General features: G+C 46.8%; 1 protein-coding gene across 4 annotated transcripts in view; it reads right to left on the minus strand.

Moving 5' to 3' along the window:
- Nucleotides 1–22,921, minus strand: part of vill (villin-like) — a 166,685-nt gene that overhangs the window by 18,119 nt on the left and 125,645 nt on the right. For all 4 annotated transcript variants that reach the window (XM_068015725.1, XM_068015723.1, XM_068015724.1 and 1 more), the window contains 9 exons: nucleotides 22,336–22,444; nucleotides 20,448–20,558; nucleotides 17,866–18,071; nucleotides 14,062–14,140; nucleotides 10,441–10,539; nucleotides 5,750–5,903; nucleotides 5,064–5,164; nucleotides 3,845–3,982; nucleotides 346–504 (listed from right to left, as the gene is read on the minus strand). In XM_068015725.1, the coding sequence (XP_067871826.1) occupies nucleotides 346–504; nucleotides 3,845–3,982; nucleotides 5,064–5,164; nucleotides 5,750–5,903; nucleotides 10,441–10,539; nucleotides 14,062–14,140; nucleotides 17,866–18,071; nucleotides 20,448–20,558; nucleotides 22,336–22,444 (1,156 nt within the window). The remainder of the gene's footprint in view (nucleotides 1–345; nucleotides 505–3,844; nucleotides 3,983–5,063; nucleotides 5,165–5,749; nucleotides 5,904–10,440; nucleotides 10,540–14,061; nucleotides 14,141–17,865; nucleotides 18,072–20,447; nucleotides 20,559–22,335; nucleotides 22,445–22,921) is intronic.

Consider the following 22,921-nt stretch of genomic DNA (forward strand, 5'->3'; position numbering starts at 1 on the left):
CTGTGCTGAGTTAATCAATCAGCCAGGTGGCAGTGGCAACATCGGCATCCATGGTGACCTCTGTGAGCGGGTTCGGCGGTGGGGAAAGCCAGCCAGGTTCCCCACTCACGATCACCATCCCAGTGACCTTCTAGAAACTGCACCCTTGAGCTTGTCCTACCACCCTTACATCCCACAGTCCAATAGACTGCTAGTGCTCACTGTCCAAGCTCAGGCTCAGACGATGCAAGGGTTAGTGCTCCTCACTTTTAAACAGCATCAAACTGTCCCACTCTATCTTGAAAAGCTCCGAGAAGAGTAGCAATGAGGGTCGATGTGCTGAAAGCAAAGAGCTGAAAGGCTCACCTCATAAACGATGAGTTTGCCCTTAAAGATGGCCAGGAAGTGTCGAGGCTCCTTGCCCATGGTCACCCGCACCTGAACTGGCTCGCCGTTGTACTTGTCGTCCAAACTGACAGCTTGATAGGCAGAAGCAGTGATCTCATCCCTGGAAGCATGCAGTCCCTGAATGTACAAAGACATTGAGTGTTAGCCATGGCCATAGCCCATCACTTTAGCAAGGACATTGAAGCTTTGGAGATGGTGCAGAGGAGATTTACCACAATGGGTACCATGGATATGGGTCTTCAGTTACATGGAGAGATTGGAGAAGCTGGGATTGTTTTCCTTAGAGCAGAGAAGGCTAAGGGGAGATTTAAAAGAGGTGTTCAGAATTATGAAGGGTTTTGGCAGATTTTTCAGAGCGTAAATAAGGAGAAACTGTTTCCATTGGCAGGTGGGTCAATAACCAGAGGTCACAGATTTAAGGTAATTGGCAATAAAACAGGGTGAGATGAGGATTTTTTTGTTTTGTTTTTTACAGCAAGTCATGATGATCTGGAATGCACAGCCTGGAAGGGCGGTGAGTGCAGACTCAATTATAACAGTCCAAAGGGAATTGGGTCGATAATTGAAAGGGGAAAATTTGCAGGACTATGGGTAAAGTGCAGGGGAGTGGAGCTCATTCAAAGAGCCGGCACAGGGCATAAGAGCATAAGAAATTGGAGCAGGAGTAGGCCATTCGGCCCCTCGAGCCTGCTCCGCCATTCAATAAGATCATGGCCGATCCAATCATGGCCTCAACTCCACTTTCCTGCCGGCTCCCCATAACCCTCGACTCCCCTACAGTTCAAGAAATGCCGAACTTAGCCTTGGACATATTGAATGACCCAACCTCCACTGCTCCCTGAGAATTACAAAGATTAACGATCCTCAGAGAAAAGAAATTCCCCCTCATCTCCATCTTATTCTGAAACTCTGCCCCCTGTTCTAGATTCCCCCATGAGGGGAAACATCCTCTCAGCATCTACCCTCTCAGACCCCCTCAAAATCTTGTGTGTTTCAATAAGATCGCCTCTCAGTCTTCTAAACTCCAATGGGTATAGACCCAACCTGCTCAATCTTTCCTTATAAGACAACCCCTTCATCCCAGGAATCAGTCTAGTGAACCTTCTCTGAACTGCTTCCAATGCAAGTACATCACTCCTTAAATAAGGAGTACTCTAGATGTGGTCTCACCAACCCCTGTACAATTGTAGCAGACTTCCCTACTTTTGCACCCAATGGGCCAAACGAGCTCCTCTGTGCTGTGATGATATGAACTCCACACAATCACAATAGCATAATCGCTGGTGTAATGTGCATTGTTTGGGTGAGGTGGGATGGAGTGGGAGGGGTGGTGTGTGGGGTAGAGTCTGGAGAGGGGTGTGGGTGAGTCACCAATTTGCTTGGCCCAGTGGGTAAAACTGCCACTCAGCATGGGACAGACTAGCCTGGTTTGAGCCAAGTTAGCCTCAGTGCTCAGGTGTGAGTATCAGGGGACCAGAGGAGTAGGGCTTACCTGCCACACACACTGTGGTTTAAAAACCTGCCAGCAGACAGCAGGGGTGAATCTTATCCTTAGCAGTTGTGCAGAGTAATCTAGCCGAGCAACTAACCCTCCAACACTCACACTTCACACTAACCACCCCCACCCCCACCCACCCTCCCACATGCCCAGATTCCATCCCATGTGATGGATGCAAAAGTCAGGTGGTTTTTACAGTGTGCCCGCTACAGACAGCACCAGTCACTACCATGGCAGCGAAGGTGAAAGATACTCTGCACACCCCCGAATGTCTCCACTCGGACAGGAAGCGAGGAGAGCCAGCACCAAGCAGAGGGGTTGCATTGCATAGGAAACCCTTCATAGGGCAGTCCAATAACACAGCCACCAGGAGGACACCATCTGGCTGTTACCCACTGCCAAAGGTGGCAGCTTCAGAGCTATCTGCCCCCCAACCTCAGTCAAGGAATGTTATGTAGCACTAGGAGGTGATCATGGGTTCACATCCCACTCCAGGGGCCTGAGCACATACTCCAGGCTGGCACTCCCAGTGCAGTAACTGAGGGAGTACTGCACTGTCAGAGATCCCATCTTCCAGATGAGACGTTAAACTGAGGCCCTGTCTGCCCGCTCAGGTGGACCTAACAGATTCTATGGCACTATTTCGAAGAAGAGCAATGCCACTGGAAGCAGATTATCTGGTCAGTATCTCCTTGCTGCTTGTGGGATCTTGCTGTGTACAAGACTGGCTGCCAGGTTTTCTACATTACACTTCAAAAGTACTTCCCCAGCTGTGAAGCGCTTTGGTCACGCTGAGGCCATGAAAGGCATTGTATAAATGCAAGATTTTCTTTGTTTTTGTTCAATGAAATGGCTGGAGTCAGTGACTAAAGCAGTGGCCACGTCTACATTTCAGAATAGGTTGGATAGGGTGTTTTTGGAGGGGAGGTGGAGGAGAGTAAAGGAATGGTAGGAAAAGGGCGAGCAGATGTTGGGACTAACTGCTCGTGTGTAGGTTAAATGCTAGCATGGACCAGATGGGCCGAACATTGGGGCAGAGGTAATAAGGTCCTGGGAAAGATTGAGCTAGGTAAGGGAGGCTGAGTGATCGGGACACCATGCAACAAGAGCTCGAGGCACAGGCCTGTATTCACGCCATTGCTGAGCAATGCCCACTTTTCCATAGATACATGGGGCGTCCAACTAACCTCGTACTGCAACTGGAGGCCAGTGAGTACAGCATTGGCATAGTGAGGACAAATAGAGGAGCCTTACAGTGTAATTTCACTAATTAAAGCCTTGTTCTGACATGGCAGAGATAGCACATCAACTAGAGTGCAGAGATGAAGAGGTAGAGTTTCCACTCAGTGGCACTGATTTTTTTTGGCGTAATTCCCTGGAAATCAGCGCAACCCATGCAAAAGATCACAGAATTGTAATTGCAAATTAGGTTCATCTCTATTCAAGTCTCCACGACGCTAGTTTAGAAGCAGGCCCCGCCCACAAAACTGTTCACAGCCTCCGATTCAATTACTCATCATTGAGAGTTCTGCTAATTGTGCCCCTTTGCAGGGCTTTGAAGAGGCTCCAAAAATTAAGCTGGAACTTTAGGCACAAGAACACATTTTAAAAGCTTCTGAATGTAATTTTTAAAAAATTAAATTTACTATGAAACTGCCTACTGTACCCTAATATAAATAGCAAATGCATCTGTGTATTTTTTAAGTCATTTAAAATCAGAGAACACCTGAACACAAGAAATGGGGTTACTTAAAGCTGGTAGACTAGAGGCTATGGTTAGAAATGCTTACTTTCTTGTGCTAAACTTATCTTAAGCTTTATTAATCAGATTCCTCTCTTAAACAGATCAAGGAATATTTTTAAAGTTAATTCTTTTAAAAAGAAATTACACCCTAAAACCCAGATTGCCAATAGCGCCAAAACAGAAACTCCATGCCATTATCGAAGTGTGATTTCCACCTGCCACATGTAGAGAAGGTAGGAAATCTTGTTGGTCTTCATGTAGGTGTACAGCACCAAGTAGCAGTCACCGCCGTAGAACTGGCCGTAGGTTTTGGGATCCACCGGAACAGGTTCATTACCCTCGATTCTCCACACCTGATCCCAGAAAACAGAAAACGGCAGTCGTCACTTTTACTTAACCTGCCCTTGATCAATTTCATTCCGTACGTTAGTCAATTTCACCCACTCTGCACGCCAATCCATTTCATTCGCCACATTGGAGAGGGTGCAGGAAAGATTTCATTCAATGCATCAGTTTTAGTCACTGTACCAATCAATTTCGTCCAATAAATCAAATAATTTCATTCAATACTTAATCAATTACAACAACAACTTACATTAATACTCAACCTTTACTGTAAACAAATGCTTCATGGAGCTTCACAGGTAGGATCAGACAGGGAGACTCATCCCTTTAAAATTCAATTTGGGAATTTTCCTTACTGGCTCAATGGGTAGACACACCATCTGATCTGGCATTGGGTCTTAAAGGCTGGGAATGTTCCAGAGTTTGAGCTTTCGTTTGTAACCCACGGCTATCTGGTGGGTCTTGCTACTAACTGTGGCTACACCAACTGAGGAGAGCATTGGGATTGGGTTGCGATGCTTTTCATGGTCAAATAGCTGAATAACACTCACTCTTTAGGCACACACACACACATAAAAACCTGTGTTATACCCTTTAAACCAAATAGATGGGCATTGCTATGAGCCACTAAGACACCAATAAAACCATTGTCAATACCTTCCACAAGAGGCCGGTCACGACACTTCCTCCCTGTTCACTCTGGAAGGGGTTGTTAGTGGATGGAGATGGCCTGTCAAGAACCATTATGTTCAGACCTGAAGGCATTGGGTACTGGAAACAGATTCAATAGCAACATTCAAGGGGAATTTGATGAATACTTGGAAGGGAGAAATTTACTGGACTATGGAGAAAGAGCATGGGTGTGGGATTCACTGGATAGCTTGTTCAGAGAGCCGGCACAGGCCCAACATGGCAAATGGCTTCCTTCTGTGCTGCAAGATTCTGATTGGGATTCTGAAAGGTGACTAATTAAACAAGATGCTCCGCTGATACACTTAGAACCAATTCCACCCCCGCATCCACCCGTCCCCACACCCCGCTCCCCCCAAAAACGAGGCAACACCTTAGTGTGAATGCGGTGTCACTTACCTCGACTTTTCCAGATGCATCATCCACCATCCTCTGCCGAGCTGCAATGTCTGGTCTGGCATGCAACTCAGTCACATCGAACTTGGTCTGTTCCACTTTGGCTACAACAAGAATGGGCACAGCATGAAACCCTGGGGGAAGAACCTCGACAGAGAGGCTAATATTATTCTACAAAGAATGTACGGCACAGAAACAGGCCATTCGGCCTATCCAGCCCTGCCAGGGTTTATGCTCCACACCCTCCTTCATTGAATACAAGTGGCATAACCGTCTTTTCATTTCTCCCTCAATACTACACTTACCACAGGAAGAATGAGCACCTGAACAAGCAGAGGACACAGATTTAAAATAATTGGCAAAAGAACTCGAGGGGAGAAGATAATTTTTTTTTTTTACACAGCAAGTTGTGATCTGAAATGCGCAGACTGAAAGGACAGTGGAAGCAGATTCAATAATAACTTTCAAAGGGAATTGGTAAGTACCTGAAGGAGAATAAACTGCAGGTCTATACGGAAAGAGCAGGGACTAACTGATTGCTCTCCGAAAGAGATGGGCTGAATGGCCTCCCACGAGCTTTACTATACTGTGATTCAATGTTCAAGAGTGCAGGAGGAGGGAGGGAGAAAAGGGGAGGCAAAAGGGAAGTAAGGGCTAAGCAAAGGCTCTGTAATCTAGTGCACACTTACCAATCTTGCCCACCGTGTGTTTCTTGCCCAAGCCTTGAGTTTGCCACTTGACGGTCCACTTTTTGAAGAGTTGTTTGAACATGGCTGACTCAATACCATCATTCAGCAGCACCACGTTGGTACTGGCCGAGTAGTTCTTGGCTTTTATGAATCCCTATAAGGAGGTAAGAAAGGAAAGAGGTCATCACAATGAAGGAGTGGGTTTACCAACACACATCACAGCATTGCTGCATTCCAACAAAGGGAGAGGGGTCCACAGAAACGATCAATTGGTCATCACTTGCAGCGTTCCCGTACAGTTTTTTGGCAAACTAACTGCATCTGGGTCCTCAGGCATAAATACAGCCCCTACACCTCTCATAGGAACAGGAGAAGGCCATTCAGCCCCTCGAGCCAGTCCCCCAGTTCATTAAATCATGGCTGATTGTATCTCACCTCCAATTATCTGCCCTTGCTCCATATCCCTTGATACCCTTCCCCAATAAAAATCGGTTAGATTGCTGCTCCCGATTAGGCTAAACAGGCTTTACCAAGGAGCCAGCACCAATACGATGGGCCGAACAGCTACCTTCTATGCTGCATCAACTTATGATGCACATTGGATTTTTATAAGATAATGTGCACCCAGATCCCTCTAAACAAGCTCGAAAACTAGAAAACAATGAGATGTTGGCTTAATGCTTTTTACTCATATTACGCTACCCACTAGACAATGACCATGAGATTACTGGGCAGACGGATAAAAATATCTAAAAGCTACAACAGAAAAACAGGACATTCGGCCCAGCTAGTCCAATGTCAGTGTTTACCCTGCGTACAAATAGTCCTAATCGCATTGCCCCATATCAGCCTTCCTTCATCCACATACTCAATCTAATCCTGAATGTTGACATAGTTTCTGTTGCAATCACTAACCCTAATGTAGCCTCACAACTCCCTATCTGAAGAGATTTCTCCTGTCCCCTGTTCTAAATTGCTTACATTTAATTTTGTATCGGTCGCCTTGTTCTTGACCCCGCAACGACAGGAAACAGTCTGCTTCTACCTGCCCAGTCGCCTTCTTTCATCATTTTAAACACTTTTATCATATTGTCCCATAATCTGTGTTGGACCCTAAAGATTCAATAACCTGTCTATAGTGTGGAGCCCAATATTAGACAAGTACTCTGCCTGAGCTCTTACTGAGGTTTTATACTGCCTGCTCATTACCACCTGGTTTTATATTCTGTGTCACTTGTGATCAGAATTTATAGAGTTCTATTCATGACCACTGAATGTCCCAAAGCATGACACAGTCAATGAAGTACTTTTGAAGTGTAGTCTCTTTATCATGTCGGATGGTTGGAATCTGGAACACACTGCCTGAAGAGGTGGTAGAGGCAGGAACACTCACAACATTTGAGAAGTATTTAGATGAGCACTTGAAACGCCACAGCATACAAGGCTACGGGCCAAGTGCTGGAAAATGGGATTAGAGTAGTTAGGTGCTTGATGGCCAGCACAGACGCGATGGGCCGAAGGCTTCTGTGCTGTATAACTCTATGACTCTATGAAACGTGGCAGCCAGTTTGCGCACAGCAAGCTCCCACACGCACCAATGAGATAAAGGCCAGACAATCTGTTTTTGTGATGTTGATTGAGGGATAAATATTGGCCAGGACACTGGGTAGAACTCCCCTGCTGCTCTTCAGACTAGTGTCATGGAATCTTTTACATTCACCTGAGAAGGCAGATGCTTTAATGTCCCATCTGAGAGATGGCGACGCCAACAGTGCAGCACTCCCTCAGCCTAGATATTGTGTTCAAGTCTTTAGAGGGTCTCACAGGGGGACTCATCAGGAAGAATTGTGAGTGTGTAGTTCTAATCTGCTTAGCTGGCCAAAAGCTAGAATTTCAACAGCCTCTGAGCCTTTGTATGTTGTTCCATTTATAGTTTTAGTAATGTCTTACTAATGTGATACAAAGAACAAAGAAAATTACAGCACAGGAACAGGCCCTTCGGCCCTCCAAGCCTGCGCCGATCCAGATCCTCTATCTAAACCTGTCGCCTATTTTCTAAGGGTCTGTATCTCTTTGCTTCCTGCCCATTCATGTATTTGTCTAGATACATCTTAAAAGACGCTATCGTGCCCGCGTCTACCACCTCCGCTGGCAACGTGTTCCAGGCACCCACCACCCTCTGTGTAAAGAACTTTCCACGCATATCCCCCCTAAACCTTTCCCCTCTGACTTTGAACTCGTGACCCCTAGTAATTGAATCCCCCACTCTGGGAAAAAGCTTCTTGCTATCCACCCTGTCTATACCTCTCATGATTTTGTACACCTCAATCAGGTCCCCCCTCAACCTCCGTCTTTCTAATGAAAATAATCCTAATCTATTCAACCTCTCTTCATAGCTAGCGCCCTCCATACCAGGCAACATCCTGGTGAACCTCCTCTGCACCCTCTCCAAAGCATCCACATCCTTTTGGTAATGTGGCGACCAGAACTGCACGCAGTATTCCAAATGTGGCCGAACCAAAGTCTTATACAACTGTAACATGACCTGCCAACTCTTGTACTCAATACCCCGTCCAGTGAAGGAAAGCATGCCGTATGCCTTCTTGACCACTCTATTGACCTGCGTTGCCACCTTCAGGGAACAATGGACCTGAGCACCCAAATCTCTCTGTACATCAATTTTCCCCAGGACTTTTCCACTTACTGTATAGTTCACTCTTGAATTGGATCTTCCAAAATGCATCACCTCGCATTTGCCCTGATTGAACTCCATCTGCCATTTCTCTGCCCAACTCTCCAATCTATCTATATTCTGCTGTATTCTCTGATAGTCCCCTTCACTATCTGCTACTCCACCAATCTTAGTGTCGTCTGCAAACTTGCTGATCAGACCACCTATATTTTCCTCCAAATCATTTATGTATATCACAAACAACAGTGGTCCCAGCACGGATCCCTGTGGAACACCACTGGTCACACGTCTCCATTTTGAGAAACTCCCTTCCACTACTACTCTGTCTCCTGTTGCCCAGCCAGTTCTTTATCCATCTAGCTAGTACACCCTGGACCCCATGCGACTTCACTTTCTCCATCAGCCTATCATGGGGAACCTTATCAAACGCCTTACTGAAGTCCATGTATATGACATCTACAGCCCTTCCCTCGTCAATCAACTTTGTCACTTCCTCAAAGAATTCTATTAAGTTGGTAAGACATGACCTTCCCTGCACAAAACCATGTTGCCTATCACTGATAAGCCCATTTTCTTCCAAATGGGAATAGATCCTATCCCTCAGTATCTTCTCCAGCAGCTTCCCTACCACTGACGTCAGGCTCACCGGTCTATAATTACCTGGATTATCCCTGCTACCCTTCTTAAACAAGGGGACAACATTAGCAATTCTCCAGTCCTCATAACATAACATAACATCTGTGCTATTCCATTCAACAAGTCTATGGACTTCTGCCTTGTAATTTTTAATCAATCACCACCCCACCCACCCAGCCTCAACAGCTAATTGGGGGAAGAGAGTTCCAAATTTCCACTATCCTTTGTGTGAACAAGTGTTTCCTACATCACTCTTAACTCTGAGTCAGAAGGTTGTGCATCCAATTCCCACTCCAGGGGCTTGAGCACATCATCCAGCCTGAAATTTCCAGTGTGCTACTGAGGGAGTGCTGCACTGATTTTGAAGGGAGTACAGGAGTTCTCTCCTGGCGTCCTGGCCAATGGCTATTTCTCAAGCGACATTGCTGGAAAAAAATAGATTATCTCGTCACGATCTCATTGTTGTTTGTGAGAGCTTGCAGTGCGGCAATTGGCTGCTGCCTTTCCTACAGTGACTGCACTTCAAAAGTACTTCATTGGCTGTAAAGCACTTTAGGACAGTCTGAGGTCATGAAAGAGGTCATGAATGCAAGTCTTTACTGATCATACAGAACATGAAGGTTTTGGAATCAATCCCTAGTGGAGTTTCCTGATCTCAGCTGTGATGGTAACTGTACGTGACCCCAGTGTCCTTTGACTGGGTAGAGAGAAGTAAACCAGAGTACAGTAGCCTGGTCTTTACGGTAGAGGATTAGAAGCCCAGAGGTTGCACATTCAAATCTCAGCACGGCAGGATATGAAATTAAATTCAATACATTTGGCAATTTGGTGGCTGGGGACAAGTGAGTGAGTAATCACTGTACCAGTGTTGCCCAGATCTCAGAACCTATGCCAGGTGACTCACACAGCTGAATAGGCAGCTGACGCTCACAGTCTGAGCTCACTCATTGATCAAGGTGGCGGAGGCGGCAGTGGGTGTAGGCAAGGGTGGGTGGATGCGTGGTTGGGGGGGTGGTGGGCGGCGACAGTAGTAAAATTTTTCAGGGGAGTGAAATTGGACTTGCCCGGGTGACATGAGAACAAGGTGGTATTGCATTGGTTCCCCATTACATGCACCCTGCTCTTTCTTCATTCACATTCGATAGAACTGAATTTTGGCCATGTGGTATAGCGGGCGCCAAATGTAATTTCACCCAGTTCCATCGATTCCGCCCATTATACACCCTGTCCAATATTTAGTTCCGTCGACTCTGCCCATTACCTGCCCCGCCCAGTATTCAGTTCCATTGATTCCACCTGTTTTGCATCTCCCAGCCAAATACAACCCTCTACGTATTTTATTTTAACTGAGGCCCGTACTCACCAAGGCTCTCTTCATCCCTGCCTGTTTCTCATCTTTACTGGCCTCTTTCCCTTTCCAAAAAAAGATGGTCGCACCGCCCTGATCCAGAATGTAGCAATCCTGCAGAGAGAGGACTAGATTAGTTGGCACAGCACCAGGGTAGAATGGGGAATCCTTGGTGCACAACCTATGAAACGCGACAAATGATTTCAAAAGAACTGATGCCACTTGTCCTGAAAAATCTCGCAACTCAAGGAACAAACATGCAACTGAAATAACAGCCTTGGTGAATTAAGGGCTGAGAGCAATGTGACACTTTCAAGGTGACAGAATAATTTAAATGCTTCTTTATTACACTGGATTTTCAATTCATGCTTTAGCATCACACTCGGCTGCTCAGTTTATTTTTCTGTGAACACAGAAAACCCATTACCCTTACCTGTGACCAGTAAAAAGAATTAATTACAGTGAGAGTACAGTAGGACACTAGGGCAAGTTATAACCTAAGATGCAGTCGCATCCAATATTTCCATCAGTTGTAAATAAAATACAGGTGCCATAGCTAAATGAGATAATAATGTCAATACTTAGGATCTAATACTAAGAATATCAAGGCTTTGATAACTTTGAAACTTTTACAATTTAATAACAGAACATTGTCAATGGAAAAAGTATTGATGTCAAGAACATAACTGACAGAATGCAGAGCACAGAAACAGGCCATTCGGCCCAACCAGTCTATGCCAGTGTATATGCTCCACACAAGCCTCCTCTCACCTCTCTTCATCTCACTCTATCAGCATATCCTTCTATTCCTTTCTCCCTCGTGTTTATCTAGCTTCTCCTTAAATACATCTATACTATTTGCCTCAACCACTCCCTGTGGTAGTGAGTTCCACTCCCTGGGTAAAGAAGTACTCTATAATTCTCTTCCAGTGCAGAGCAACATGTTATATCAAGCTGGGAAGATTGGTAATTGTTGTCACAAAAACACCAACTGCCAGTCTACCCTTAGCACCAGACATATAAATATACTGTACATTAATGTGCTATACCAGAACTCTGCCTCAATATCTCTATTTCCCAGTACATTCCCCACCACTAAACCACATTTAAAACAGTCGCTCATTTCAGCCAAAAAGCAATAACATTTTGCTTTTATATGCTTGTAACATTTAAAGTACCCCATCTATTCTGGGCTAACTGATCAGTCAATTTATGCCTACAATCAAATCCATCAGCTTTTATTCATTCATATGGATGCGTGCATCGCTGGCCAGGCCAGCATTTATTGCCCATCCCTAATTGCCTTTGAGAAGGTGGTGGTGAGCTGCCTTCTTGAATACAACTGAGTGACTTGCTAAGCCATTTAAGAATCAATCACATTGCTGTGGGTCTGGAGTCACGTATAGGTCAGACGAGGTAAGGATGGCAGATTTCCTTCTCTGAAGGACATCAGGGACCCTGATGAGCTTTAACAACAATCTAGTGGCTTCATGGTCACCATGACTGAGACTAGCTTTTTATTCCAGGTTTTATTTAATTAATTGAATTTGGCATGTGGGAGGAAACCGGAGCACCCGGAGGAAACCCACGCAGACACAGGGAGAACTTGCAAACTCCACACAGGCAGTACCCAGAATTGAACCCGGGTCGCTGGAGCTGTGAGGCTGCGGTGCTAACCACTGCGCCACTGTGCCGCCCTAAATCATTAATGTATACTACAAACAGCAAGGGTCCCAGCACCGATCCCTGCGGTACATCATCAGACACAGGCTTCCACTCGCAAAAAAGTCTCCTCTCCAAATATCCTGCAGACTGAGTGAAACATGTGTGGATCAGAGTGGCCCCAGCATCCCTGCCAGCCTGAGCCTACCACGGTGTCATCCCTGCAAAGTATGGGGACCATTCCCAGTTCTCCTTCAGCCTCCTCCTCATCTTCGTCTTCCTCCTCCTCTTCTTGCTCTTCGTCCTCCGAGGAGCTGTGCTGTTCCAGTCCTTCTTCCTCTTCAAGGGCCATGTCATGGCGAGCGCAGCAGATCACCACAATGACCAAGACCTTTGAGGGACTGTACCGGAGGGCACCACACGACTGGTCAAAGCACCTGAACTTCATGCTCAGGAGGCCAATGGCCTGCTCAATGATGACCCTGTGCTCAGGTGATGTCGGCTGTAGTGTCTCTCAGCCTCTGTGGTAGGGTAATGCGCCGGAGTCATCAGCCATCTCCTCACAGGATAAGCCTTATCTGTTAACAGCCACTCACGAATTTCCAATAACTCCATGAAGAGCTGTGGCACCTGTGATTGCTGAAGGATGCCGGCGTCATGGCAGCTTCCAGGATAGTGTGCACACACCTGCATAATGTACTTGCTGTGGTTGCAGACCTGCTGGATGTTTAAGAAGTGGAATCCCTTCCTATTGAGGAATCTCCCTGGCTGGTCAGTCAGTGCCTTGATGGCCACATGGGTGCAATCGATGATCCCCTGTACCTGAGGGAATCCAGTGAAGGAGGCAAATCCCACTGCCCTCTGAGCCTGAGTGCTGCTGACCACCTGGAATTCAATGTAATCCCCTCAAACAGAGCATCCGATACCTCTGTGATGCAATGATGTGCTACTACCTGTGAGATGTCTGCTGTTGCTGCTTGGAATGACCCAGTTGCAAAAAAAGTGCAAGGCAACTGTGACCTTTACAGCCAGGGAAGGCCATGATGACAGTTCCTGTGAACCCTCGGATGACCCTCAACATGGATGCACAAGTCAGCAACCTTCTGCAGCACTGCCACTCCGACATGTCCAGGTGGCTTCTCCTTTGGTGGTAGCCCCTCTGCTGAGGGTCTGATCTTTGTTGCCTTCCTGTCCCTCGTTCCTCACCCCTGCGCCCCTATTATTCCTGTAGATGCTGCTAGTCGATCCTATCTCAGAGTAGCTTAATCCCTTTTTCTGTTATGTCCTTCTTTTCTCTCACTTGGGATGTGCAGTCTTCCTGAACTCTCCCTCCCTGAACCCATGAGGCCCATAGCAGAGGGACCTGCCCACTGCCTCCCCCCACACAACAAAATCACCCACTCCCCCAAAATACCCTTGTCAAGAGTGAAGAGATATGACGGTTAATCCTCCTGACTCTGCAATATGAGGGCCTTTTCTGAGTCTTCCCTCTTCAATGGAACCCCTTGCTGCTGTCCCATTGTTCTGACTGGCTCCCCACTTTCCCATCACCTCCTCCTCCCTAGCGTGGTTGAGATCCTGCTTGGATCCCGTGCCTTAAAAAGAAAATTCTAAACTGGCCCTTAATGGGTGACAAGCTTGTTAAGTGATCAACCAGACCATTTATCTGTCTCGGACGTGTTGCCTCTTCCACCTCCTCGACGAAGCCTTTTAAACTTTGAGCATATTGGTTTTGTGTTGGGAAACCGGCATGCTGACCCAAGGGGCGGATGCAAGTGACCAACCGCCCCCATTCCCATCCTCTCATTTAAATATAAATCCAGCCCCTGGGTTGAGAATGGACACTGAGTCTGGGATTGGGAATAGTCACCCAGAGTTCAGCCAGACAGGCGCCAATTTTAGTTGATAAATTAGACACTTTGCCTCCTTCCTGTTATTAGACCCAAGATAACAAGGCTGAGGTGTACAACCTACCTCATGTTTCAGAAGGTCCTGGGTCAAAGGTCGCGTGGCTACTTCCTGTACCATCAGACTTCCTGTCTCATCAGAAACACTAGGGAGAGAGAAAAGTAGAAGAAAGTCAAAGTTAAATTCAGACAGCATGAATGAGTAGTGTGTACAAGACATGGGTTTGGAGAGAGTCATTAATCCTCGCGTGGTTTTCCAAAAGTTTCCAGGTTGATTTCCATTGTTTTTCTATTTATTTTGTCATTCCTGCCTCTCTCTCCCAATCTTCCAAAAATTCATCTCGGGCTTTCATCCTGACTTGGGTTTAATTGAACCTGAATCCAACAGCTGTCACAATTGACAGGACGCGTTCTGACCATCATGGAAACTGAATAATTGGGTTAGCCCACTGACCTTTCACCTGTGGGGCAAGGGTTCAAATCCAGCCCAAACTCAGAGGTGAACTCATAGAATTACAGAATCGTTACAGTGCAGAAGGAAGCCATTCGGCCCATCGTGTCCGCACCAGCTGTCTGAAAGAGCAATTCACTTAGTTCTACTCCCCTGCCTTCTCCCCATAACCCTGCACATTCTTCCTTTTCATATAACAGTCTAATTCCCTTTTGAATTGAACCTGCTGCCACCACACTATCAGGCAGTGCATTCCAGACCTTAACCACTCGCTGCTTGAAAAAGTTTTCTTCACGTCACTTTTGATTCTCTTACCAAATACTTTAAATCTGTGCCCTCTTGTGCTCGATTCTTTCACGAGTGGGAACAGTTTCTCTCTCTCTACTATGTCCAGATCCCCTCACGATTTTGAATCCCTCTATCAAATCACCTTTCAGCCTTCTCTTCTCCAAGGAAAACAGTCCCAACTTCTCCAATCTATCTTCATAACTGAAGTTCCTCATCCCTGGAACCATTCTCGTGAATCTTTTCTGTACTCTCTCCAATGTTCTCACATCTTTCCTAAAGTGCGGTGCCCAGAACTGGATGCAATACTCCAGCTGAGGCTGAACTAGTGTCTAATACAAGTTAAACAGAACTTCCTTGCTCTTGTACTCTATGCCCCTATTAGTAAAGCCCCAGATACAGCATGCTTTATTAACCGCTCTCTCAACCTGTCCTGCCACCTTCAATGACTTATGCACATATACACCTAGGTGCCTCTGCTCCTGCACCCCCTTTAGAATTGTACCCTTTATTCTATATTGTCTCTCCATGTTCTTCCTACCAAAATGAATCACTTCACATTTCTCTGCATTGAACTTCATCTGCCACCTGTCTGCCCATTCCACCAACTTGTTTATGTCCTTTTGAAGTTCTACACTATCCTCCTCACAGTTCACAATGCTTCGTATCATCTGCAAACTTTGAAATTGTGCCCTGTACACTAAGGTCTAGGTCATTAATATATATCAGGAAAAGCAAGGGTCCCAACACTGACCCCTGGGGAACTCCACTACAAACCTTCCTCCAGCCCGAAAAACATCTATTAACCATGTTTATTTCCTGTCACTCAGCCAATTTCATATCTATGTTGATACCATTCCTTTTATTCCATGAGCTATAACTTTGCTCATAGGTCTGTTGTGTGGCACTGTATCATGCCTTTTGGAAGTCCATGTACATCACATCAACAGCATTACCCTCATCAACTCTCTCTGTTACCTGCTCAAAAAACTCCAGCAAGTTAGCGAAACATGATTTTTCATTAAGAAATCCATGCTGGCTTTCCTTAATTAACCTGCATTTGTCCATGTGACTATTAATTTTGTCCCACATTATTCTTTCTAGAAGTGTCCCCACCACCAAAGTTAAACTGACTGGCCTGATTCCAGTGACCCGAGCACAAGCATCTGGGCTGATGCTGTCAGTGCAGTCTTGAGGGACTGCTGCAGTGTCAGAGAAGCTGTCTTTCGATGAGAGGTTAAACTGAGGCCCCGTCTATCCCTGCAGTTGGACGTAAAACATCTTATGCTCACTATTTCGAAGAAGAGAGTTTTCCCTGGTTGTCCTGGACAATATTTATCCCTCAACCAATTTTAATAACAAAACAGATTATCTAGTTATTTATCTCATTGCTGTTTGTGGGATCATGGTGTGAGAAAATTTGGCTGCCATGTTGTCTACATTACAAAAGTGAATGTGCTTCAAAAAAAGTAATTATTTGACAGAAAAGCACTTTGGGACATCTTGAGGATGCTCCAGGCACTATATAAATACAATTCTTCCTTTTCTTAGATAAAAATGGAGATATGACATGTAGGTGAGAGGGGAACTTTGGATCAATGGTTCCCAAAGCTCTCCACCACTGAGGGCTTTCCACACCTCATGTTTATTCATTCATTCACAGGATGTGTCTATCGCTGGCAAAGCCAGAATTCATTGCCCATTCCTAATCATTCTTGAGAAGGTGGTTGCAAGGTGTCTCAGTAGCTGGCTAGGCTATTTCACAGAGCAGTTGAGAGTCAACCCACATTGCTGTGGGTCTGGATACCAGGTAAGGATGGCAGATTAGTGAACCAGTTGGGTTTTTACAACAATCCAGGTCACCATTAATGAGACTAGTTTTCTAATTCCAGATTTATTTGGTTAGTGAAATTCGACTCACTCACTGCCATGGTGGGATTTAAACTTGTGTCTCCAGGTCACCAGTCCAGATCTCTCGATTACTAGTCCAGTAATGCAACCACTATGCTAGTATCCCAAGAGCAAATATACCATGTCTGAGTCTGTTGTAGATGAATTGTTAGAGATTAATTAGTCAAGAACTTCCCATTATTTTTGTACAAAAGCAAAATACTGGAAATCTGAAATAAAAACAGAAAGTGCTGGAAATACTCAGCAGGTCTGGCAGCATCTGTGGAGGGAGAAACAGAGTTAATGGCCAGAATTTTATGGTGGATGGATGGGAGCCAGACTCCGACATGAAAGTTGGTGGCAAACCCGCTTCCGCCTAGCTTGGGGATCTGTCCCATATTTTACAAGTCCCCAGGCTTTAACTGTCCCGAGGCGGGACTTCCACCCGCTTGAGGGAGGAGGTCCCGCCTCAGTGAGCTGCCGGCCAATCGGCGGGCCGGCGGCTCAGCCCCAGCAACGCCACTGGGAGCGGTGGCCACTGCTGGGACTGCAGCCCAGCCGACGCCAGGGATCGAGGAGGGAAGGTAAGTAGGGGCATGCCTCACCAGCAAGATCGGTCCTTCCCTGGTGAGGCTGGAGTGGTTATTTGGGGGGAGGGGGGTGTCCTGGGTCCCGGGGGTGGGTTGGGAGGCGGGGGCGGTCCTCAATCGGGTACCCTGTGCCCAACTGCCATGCACCACCCCCCCCCCCCCGAGGTGCGGAAAGGCCGACAGCTATTGCTGGGCAGCCTTTCGTGTCCCCAACACGCCCGCTTGCCACGGGTAAAATACCTGTGGAGGCGGGCGAGGGTCCTTAAGTGGCCATTTAAGGGTCTTGCTTGGCCTCGGGCGGGTGGGCCGTTTCCCATCCCCCCCACCCCCTGCCTGACCACCGTAAACTTGTCCGGAGGCGGAATCAGGGCGGGTAGGCCTCCCAGAGTCTGCCGCTCAATTTTACGCTGCCCCCACACCACCATCCGACCAGCTGGGGCGGCGTAAAATTCAGCCCAATGTCTCAGGTCGATGACCCTGTTTCTCTCTTCACAGTTGCTGCCAGACTTGCTGAGTACTTGCAGCATCTTCTGTTTTGATTCCATTATTCTTGTATCCTGCAACTCCCAGGATGGTAGAAGGTGAACAAGATGGGCCTTGGTGCCTTCTTGATTGATTATTCCTAAACATTGGATATAGTAATGCAGTGACCTACTGGTAAAGCCTGACGTTGGATTTCTGCAGCTGGTCAGCCCTGTCATCGGGAGTGGGGTCCTTCAGCTCCCCTTTCCGCTCTCCGAGAACGGCCATCATTATTTTCATCAGCTCAGGATTCTCATCCTCCTGATCTGCGTCGACAATTCCGATCTCAGCTCGGCCTCCACGCTCCCGGTCCCTGATATCACGGGCGAGCATCATGGCCTTTGAGAGAGAGAGAGAGAGAGAGAGTGAGTGAGTGAGTGAGGCAATATCCCAGTATTGCTGTACGTACGTGGCTACAAGGTTTTGAGGGTGATTTTGGGACCAGCCCTCTAAGGAGCAAAGGAGATTGAGGGGAGATTTGATAGACATGTACAAGATTATGACAGATTTAGATAATATAGACAAAATAAAATCTGTTCCCAATAACAAGGTGTACAAGGACTAGGGGGACACAGATTGAAGGTTTTGGGAAAGAGATACAGGGGGAATATGAGGAAGAACTTTTTTACACAGCGGGTGGTAATGACCCGGAACTCGCTGCCCACGAGGGTGGTGGAAGCGGAGACGGATCAATGATTTCAAAAGGAAATTGGATGGGAACTTGAGGGAAATAAAGTTCCAGTGATAGAGCCAGGAATGGGAATGATTGGATTTCTCTACAGAGAGCCGACACGGAATTGGATGAGCCGAATGGCCTCCTTCTGTGCCGTATGACTCTATGACCCTTTAAATGGTTAGTAACATAAGAACATAAGAAATAGGAACTGGAGTAGTCCATTCGGCCCCTCGAGCCTGCTCTGCCATTCAAACAAATCATGGCTGATCATTTACCTTCACACCATTTTTCCCGCATTATCCCCACATTCCTTAATTCCCTTAGTATCCGAAAATCTTTTGATAAGATCTCTGTTTTGAATATACTCAATGATTAAATATCTCACAGCTCTCTGGGGTCGAGAATTCCAAAGATTCATAACCCTCTGAGTGAAGAAATTTCTCCTCATCTCGGTTCTAAATGGCCTACCCCTAATTCTAAAACTGTGACCCCGTTTTCTAGATTCCCCAACCAGGGGAAACATTTTCTCAACATCTACCCTGTCATATCTGTTAAACAGAAAGATACAAGGGTTAAATGATGGGGACAGGTTGCATAGACCAGTCTTAAATATAGTCCATTAAGGGGTGATCTAATTGAGGTGTTTAAGATGATTTAAGGATTTGTTGGTCCTTTGGTTGGGGCATGGGGGAGGCAGGGGAAAGAGTTCTGAACAAGGTGGTGTAACCTTAAAATTAGAGCTGAACCATTCAGGGGTGATGTCAGGAAGCACTTCTTCACACAAAGGGTAGTGGAAATCTGGAACTCTCTCCCACAAAAAGCTGCTGAGGCTGGAGAATCAGATGAAAATTCCAAAACTGGATTTGATAGATTTTTGTTAGCTTGGGGTAGTCGGGTTATGGAACCAAGACAAGTAATGGCATTAAGACACAGATTAGCCATGATTTAACTGAAAGGGGGAACAGGCTTGAGGGGCTGAATGGCCTCCTCCTGCTCCTACAACCACTGCTTCGGCTGCTCAAGCGCCAGGATGCCGCGCACCTAGACAGGCGGGCACTCAGGCCACTGAAAGGAAGACCCCTTTCAAAATGGCGGCAGACAGAGTACTTGCCTTAACTTAGCTGCGAGTCCACTGACCCCATTTTGGGGATGTTAATGTCAAACCCGGCCAATCGAAATTGGCTGGAGAGCGTGGCGAGTACCTGTGGAAGGGCTCTCGGGGGGGGGGGGGGGGGAAGGGGGGGGAGCAAAGATTCTGCAGCCATCAGGGGTCAGCGGGAGGGGGTCGTCTGAGGTTTCCAGGTGATCTGAACGGTCTCCTCAAATCCGCGTCAAACATCGGGGGTGCATTTCTTCAGCAGGCTCTCACTCTGGAGCTTACAGGGTCAGAGTGGGAAAATCCCCAAAGTAATTCACCCCCAGCATCGCCTGCCACTTGGCCTATTCTGGATTACTTGACGCTGCTTGTTGATTGGACTGCTCTCCTTGTCTTTGCACGTGGTTTCTGTTGGATTTGACCCCACATCCCTGGGATGAGCAGAGATTGAGTAGAATGGGCCTAAACTCCAGAGAATATAGAACGAGAGGTGATCTCGTTGAAATGTATAAGATTCTGAAGGGGCTTGGTAGGAGATTTACTGAGAGGCTGTTACCCCTGGCTGGGAAAAACTAGAACTCGGGGTGACAGTTTCAGGTTAAGTGGTCGGCCATTTCGGACTGAGATAGAGAGAAATTTCTTCACACAGGGAGTTGTGAATCTTTGGAATTTCCTACCCCAGAGAGCTGTGGATGTTTAGTCGTTCGGTGTATTCAGGCCTGAGATCGATAGATTTTGGGGTATTAAAGGAATCAAGGTATATAAGGTAGCTCGGGAAGGTAGCGTTCATGTTGAAGGTCAGTCAAGGTCTTATTGAATGGTGGCACAGGCTTGAGGGGCCGAATGGCCCACTCCTGCTCTTTATGTTATTTCCCCCTCTTTCATTCTTGATTCATTAAAGAGAATAGGGTTTCCGAGAATTCATCTTTGTAATCCAACTGACCCTTATCCTCTCGGTCTTGTTACTCTGTGGCGCATTCCACTGGACAATGATCTTGCCCAAATCCAAGAGGAAAACATCACCCAAATTGAAGCTGTTCCAGGAAACCTCCACCTGAACACAAAACAAAAAAATTCCTTAAAATTCCACATACAGATCTTATGAAACTTTCAGAAATCAACTCCTGGCTTTGCCCTGAATTCGCTCCCTTCCCTTCCTGAGCCCAGCAGCTCCCCATGAGGTACAGTTCCACTGGCACCTCTGGTACACCAGCTAAGTGACCTGTGTGTCGAAAGGAGGTCGTCAGGGGCTGCTGCAGTGCTGTAGTGTTGTAGCCGCCACTGAGTAGAACTTGTCCCTCTGAGTCAGAAGGTTGTGGGTTTAACTTCCACTCCTCTGACTTAAGCACAAAGTCTAGGCTAACATTCTCAGTGCAGTACTGAGAGTGTGCTGCACTGTCGGATGTGCTGTCTTTTGGATGAGACGTTAAACCGAGGTCTCTCAGGTGGGCATAAAAGATCCCAAGGCACTATTTTGAAGAGGAACAGGGGAGTTCTCCCTGGTGTCCTGGTCAATATTTATCCCTCAATCAACATCACAAAAAAACAGATTATTTGATCATTATCACATTATGGGATCTTGCTGTGCACAAATTGGCTGCCGTGTTTCCTACATTACAACAGTGACTACACTTCAAAAGTAATTCATTGGCTGTAAAGCACTTTGAGGTTCCTGAGGTTGTGAAAGGTGCTATATAAATGAAAGTTGTTCTTACATATCTTACTGGTGAGGCATGACAATGAGGTGGAGACTTTAAAAGAGATGCCCTGAGTGACAGCAGCCAATTTGAAAGAGATGGGCAAATGGAAGAATTGCCAGCTAACTTACACCATTAGACACACCCACCCCAACACCACCTTCACCCGACCCTCCACAAAGCAACAGATCATTGGATAGTAATTGGGAGTGGGAACTCTGGTAGTTCTTTCTCTCCCCATTCAAGGAAATTTGGCACAAGTCAGGAGTGTGATGGAATACTCTCCACTTGCCTGGATGGGTGCAGCTCCAACAACACTCAAGAAGCTCGACACCATCCAGGACAAAGCAACCCACTTGATTGGCACCCCATCCACAAACATTCACTCCCTCCACCACCGATGCACAGTGGCATCAGTATGTACCATCTACAGCAACACACCAAGGCTCCTCCGACAGCAATTTCCAAACCCGCGACCTCTGCCACCTAGAAGGACAAGGGCAGCAGTTGCATGGGAACACCACCACCTGCAAGTTCCCCTCCAAGTCACACGCCATCCTGACTTGGAACTATATCGCCGTTCCTTCACTGTCGCTGGGTCAAAATCCTGGAACTCCCTTCCTAACAGTACGGTGGGTGTACCTACCCCACATGGACTGCAGCGGTTCAAGAAGGCAGCTCACCACCACCTTCTCAAGGGCAATTAGGGATGGACAATTAGTGATGACCTAGCCAACAATGCCCACATCAGATTCAAAGATGGTGACTGGACAGCGCTCTGTGCCATGCTGTAGCTTCCCACATCTCAATGGGAGAGTCATAGCAAATGGCACTAGTGTAATCGGCAACTTGTTTTCTGCTAGTTTGATTTATTATGCCAGCTGACACCAACCATGGCTGCAGGGAACCCACTGTCTGCTTGTGCTGTAGCCAGATATCTTACTATTCACATCAAAGAGGAACAGGAGGCTACCCAGGTTTGGCAGAGCCAGTTCCCTCACCAGTTCATTCAGCTCCCTCACCAGTTCCCTCACTGGTTAAGTCTTTTAAGTCTAGCCTGGGCTTCCACATTAACCTTGCCAAAGTTGCCTCAAAGTGGGCCCCAACGTTCCCAGCGATGCAGTCACAGCTTACCTCTGTTGCAGTTACGTTCTTCTTCCCCTTGGCATGCAGCAGTCGTTTGATGTTGTACATGTTCGTCTCCACGTGTTTGAAACCTGAGGCCAAACCTCCTTTCTTGTACCTGTCATAATCACAACATCGCCACGGTTACAGCTGTCCAAGAAAGCAGCTCGGCAGTCATTGTGTGGGCCTGTTTATCATTAATCGGCTTCCCCCCGGCCACTCCGCTCTCGTCCACATTTGTCCCTTCCTCTCTTCCCTCTCGGGAACAATGGTTCCTCATGTGCTGGCCATCGTCACCCCAAGGAGCCAGAAACAGCAACAGCAATGACAATTTATACAGTGCTTTAAAAGTAGTAATATGTCCCAAGGCACTTCCCAGGAGTGTTTATGAGAAACAATTTGACACCTAGTCACATAAGGAGATATTAGGACAGATGACCAAATGCTTGGACAAAGAGGTAGGTTTTAATTTGTGTCTTAATGTAGGAGAAAGAGGTAGAGAGGCAGAGAGGTGTAGGGAGGGTATCCCAGAGCTTGGGGCCTGGGCAACTGAAGGCGCGGCCACCAATGGTGGAGCGATTAATATCGGGCTGTT

The sequence above is a fragment of the Heterodontus francisci genome, chromosome 2, assembly GCF_036365525.1.
Source record: "Heterodontus francisci isolate sHetFra1 chromosome 2, sHetFra1.hap1, whole genome shotgun sequence".
Classification (NCBI taxonomy): Eukaryota; Metazoa; Chordata; class Chondrichthyes; order Heterodontiformes; family Heterodontidae; genus Heterodontus; species Heterodontus francisci.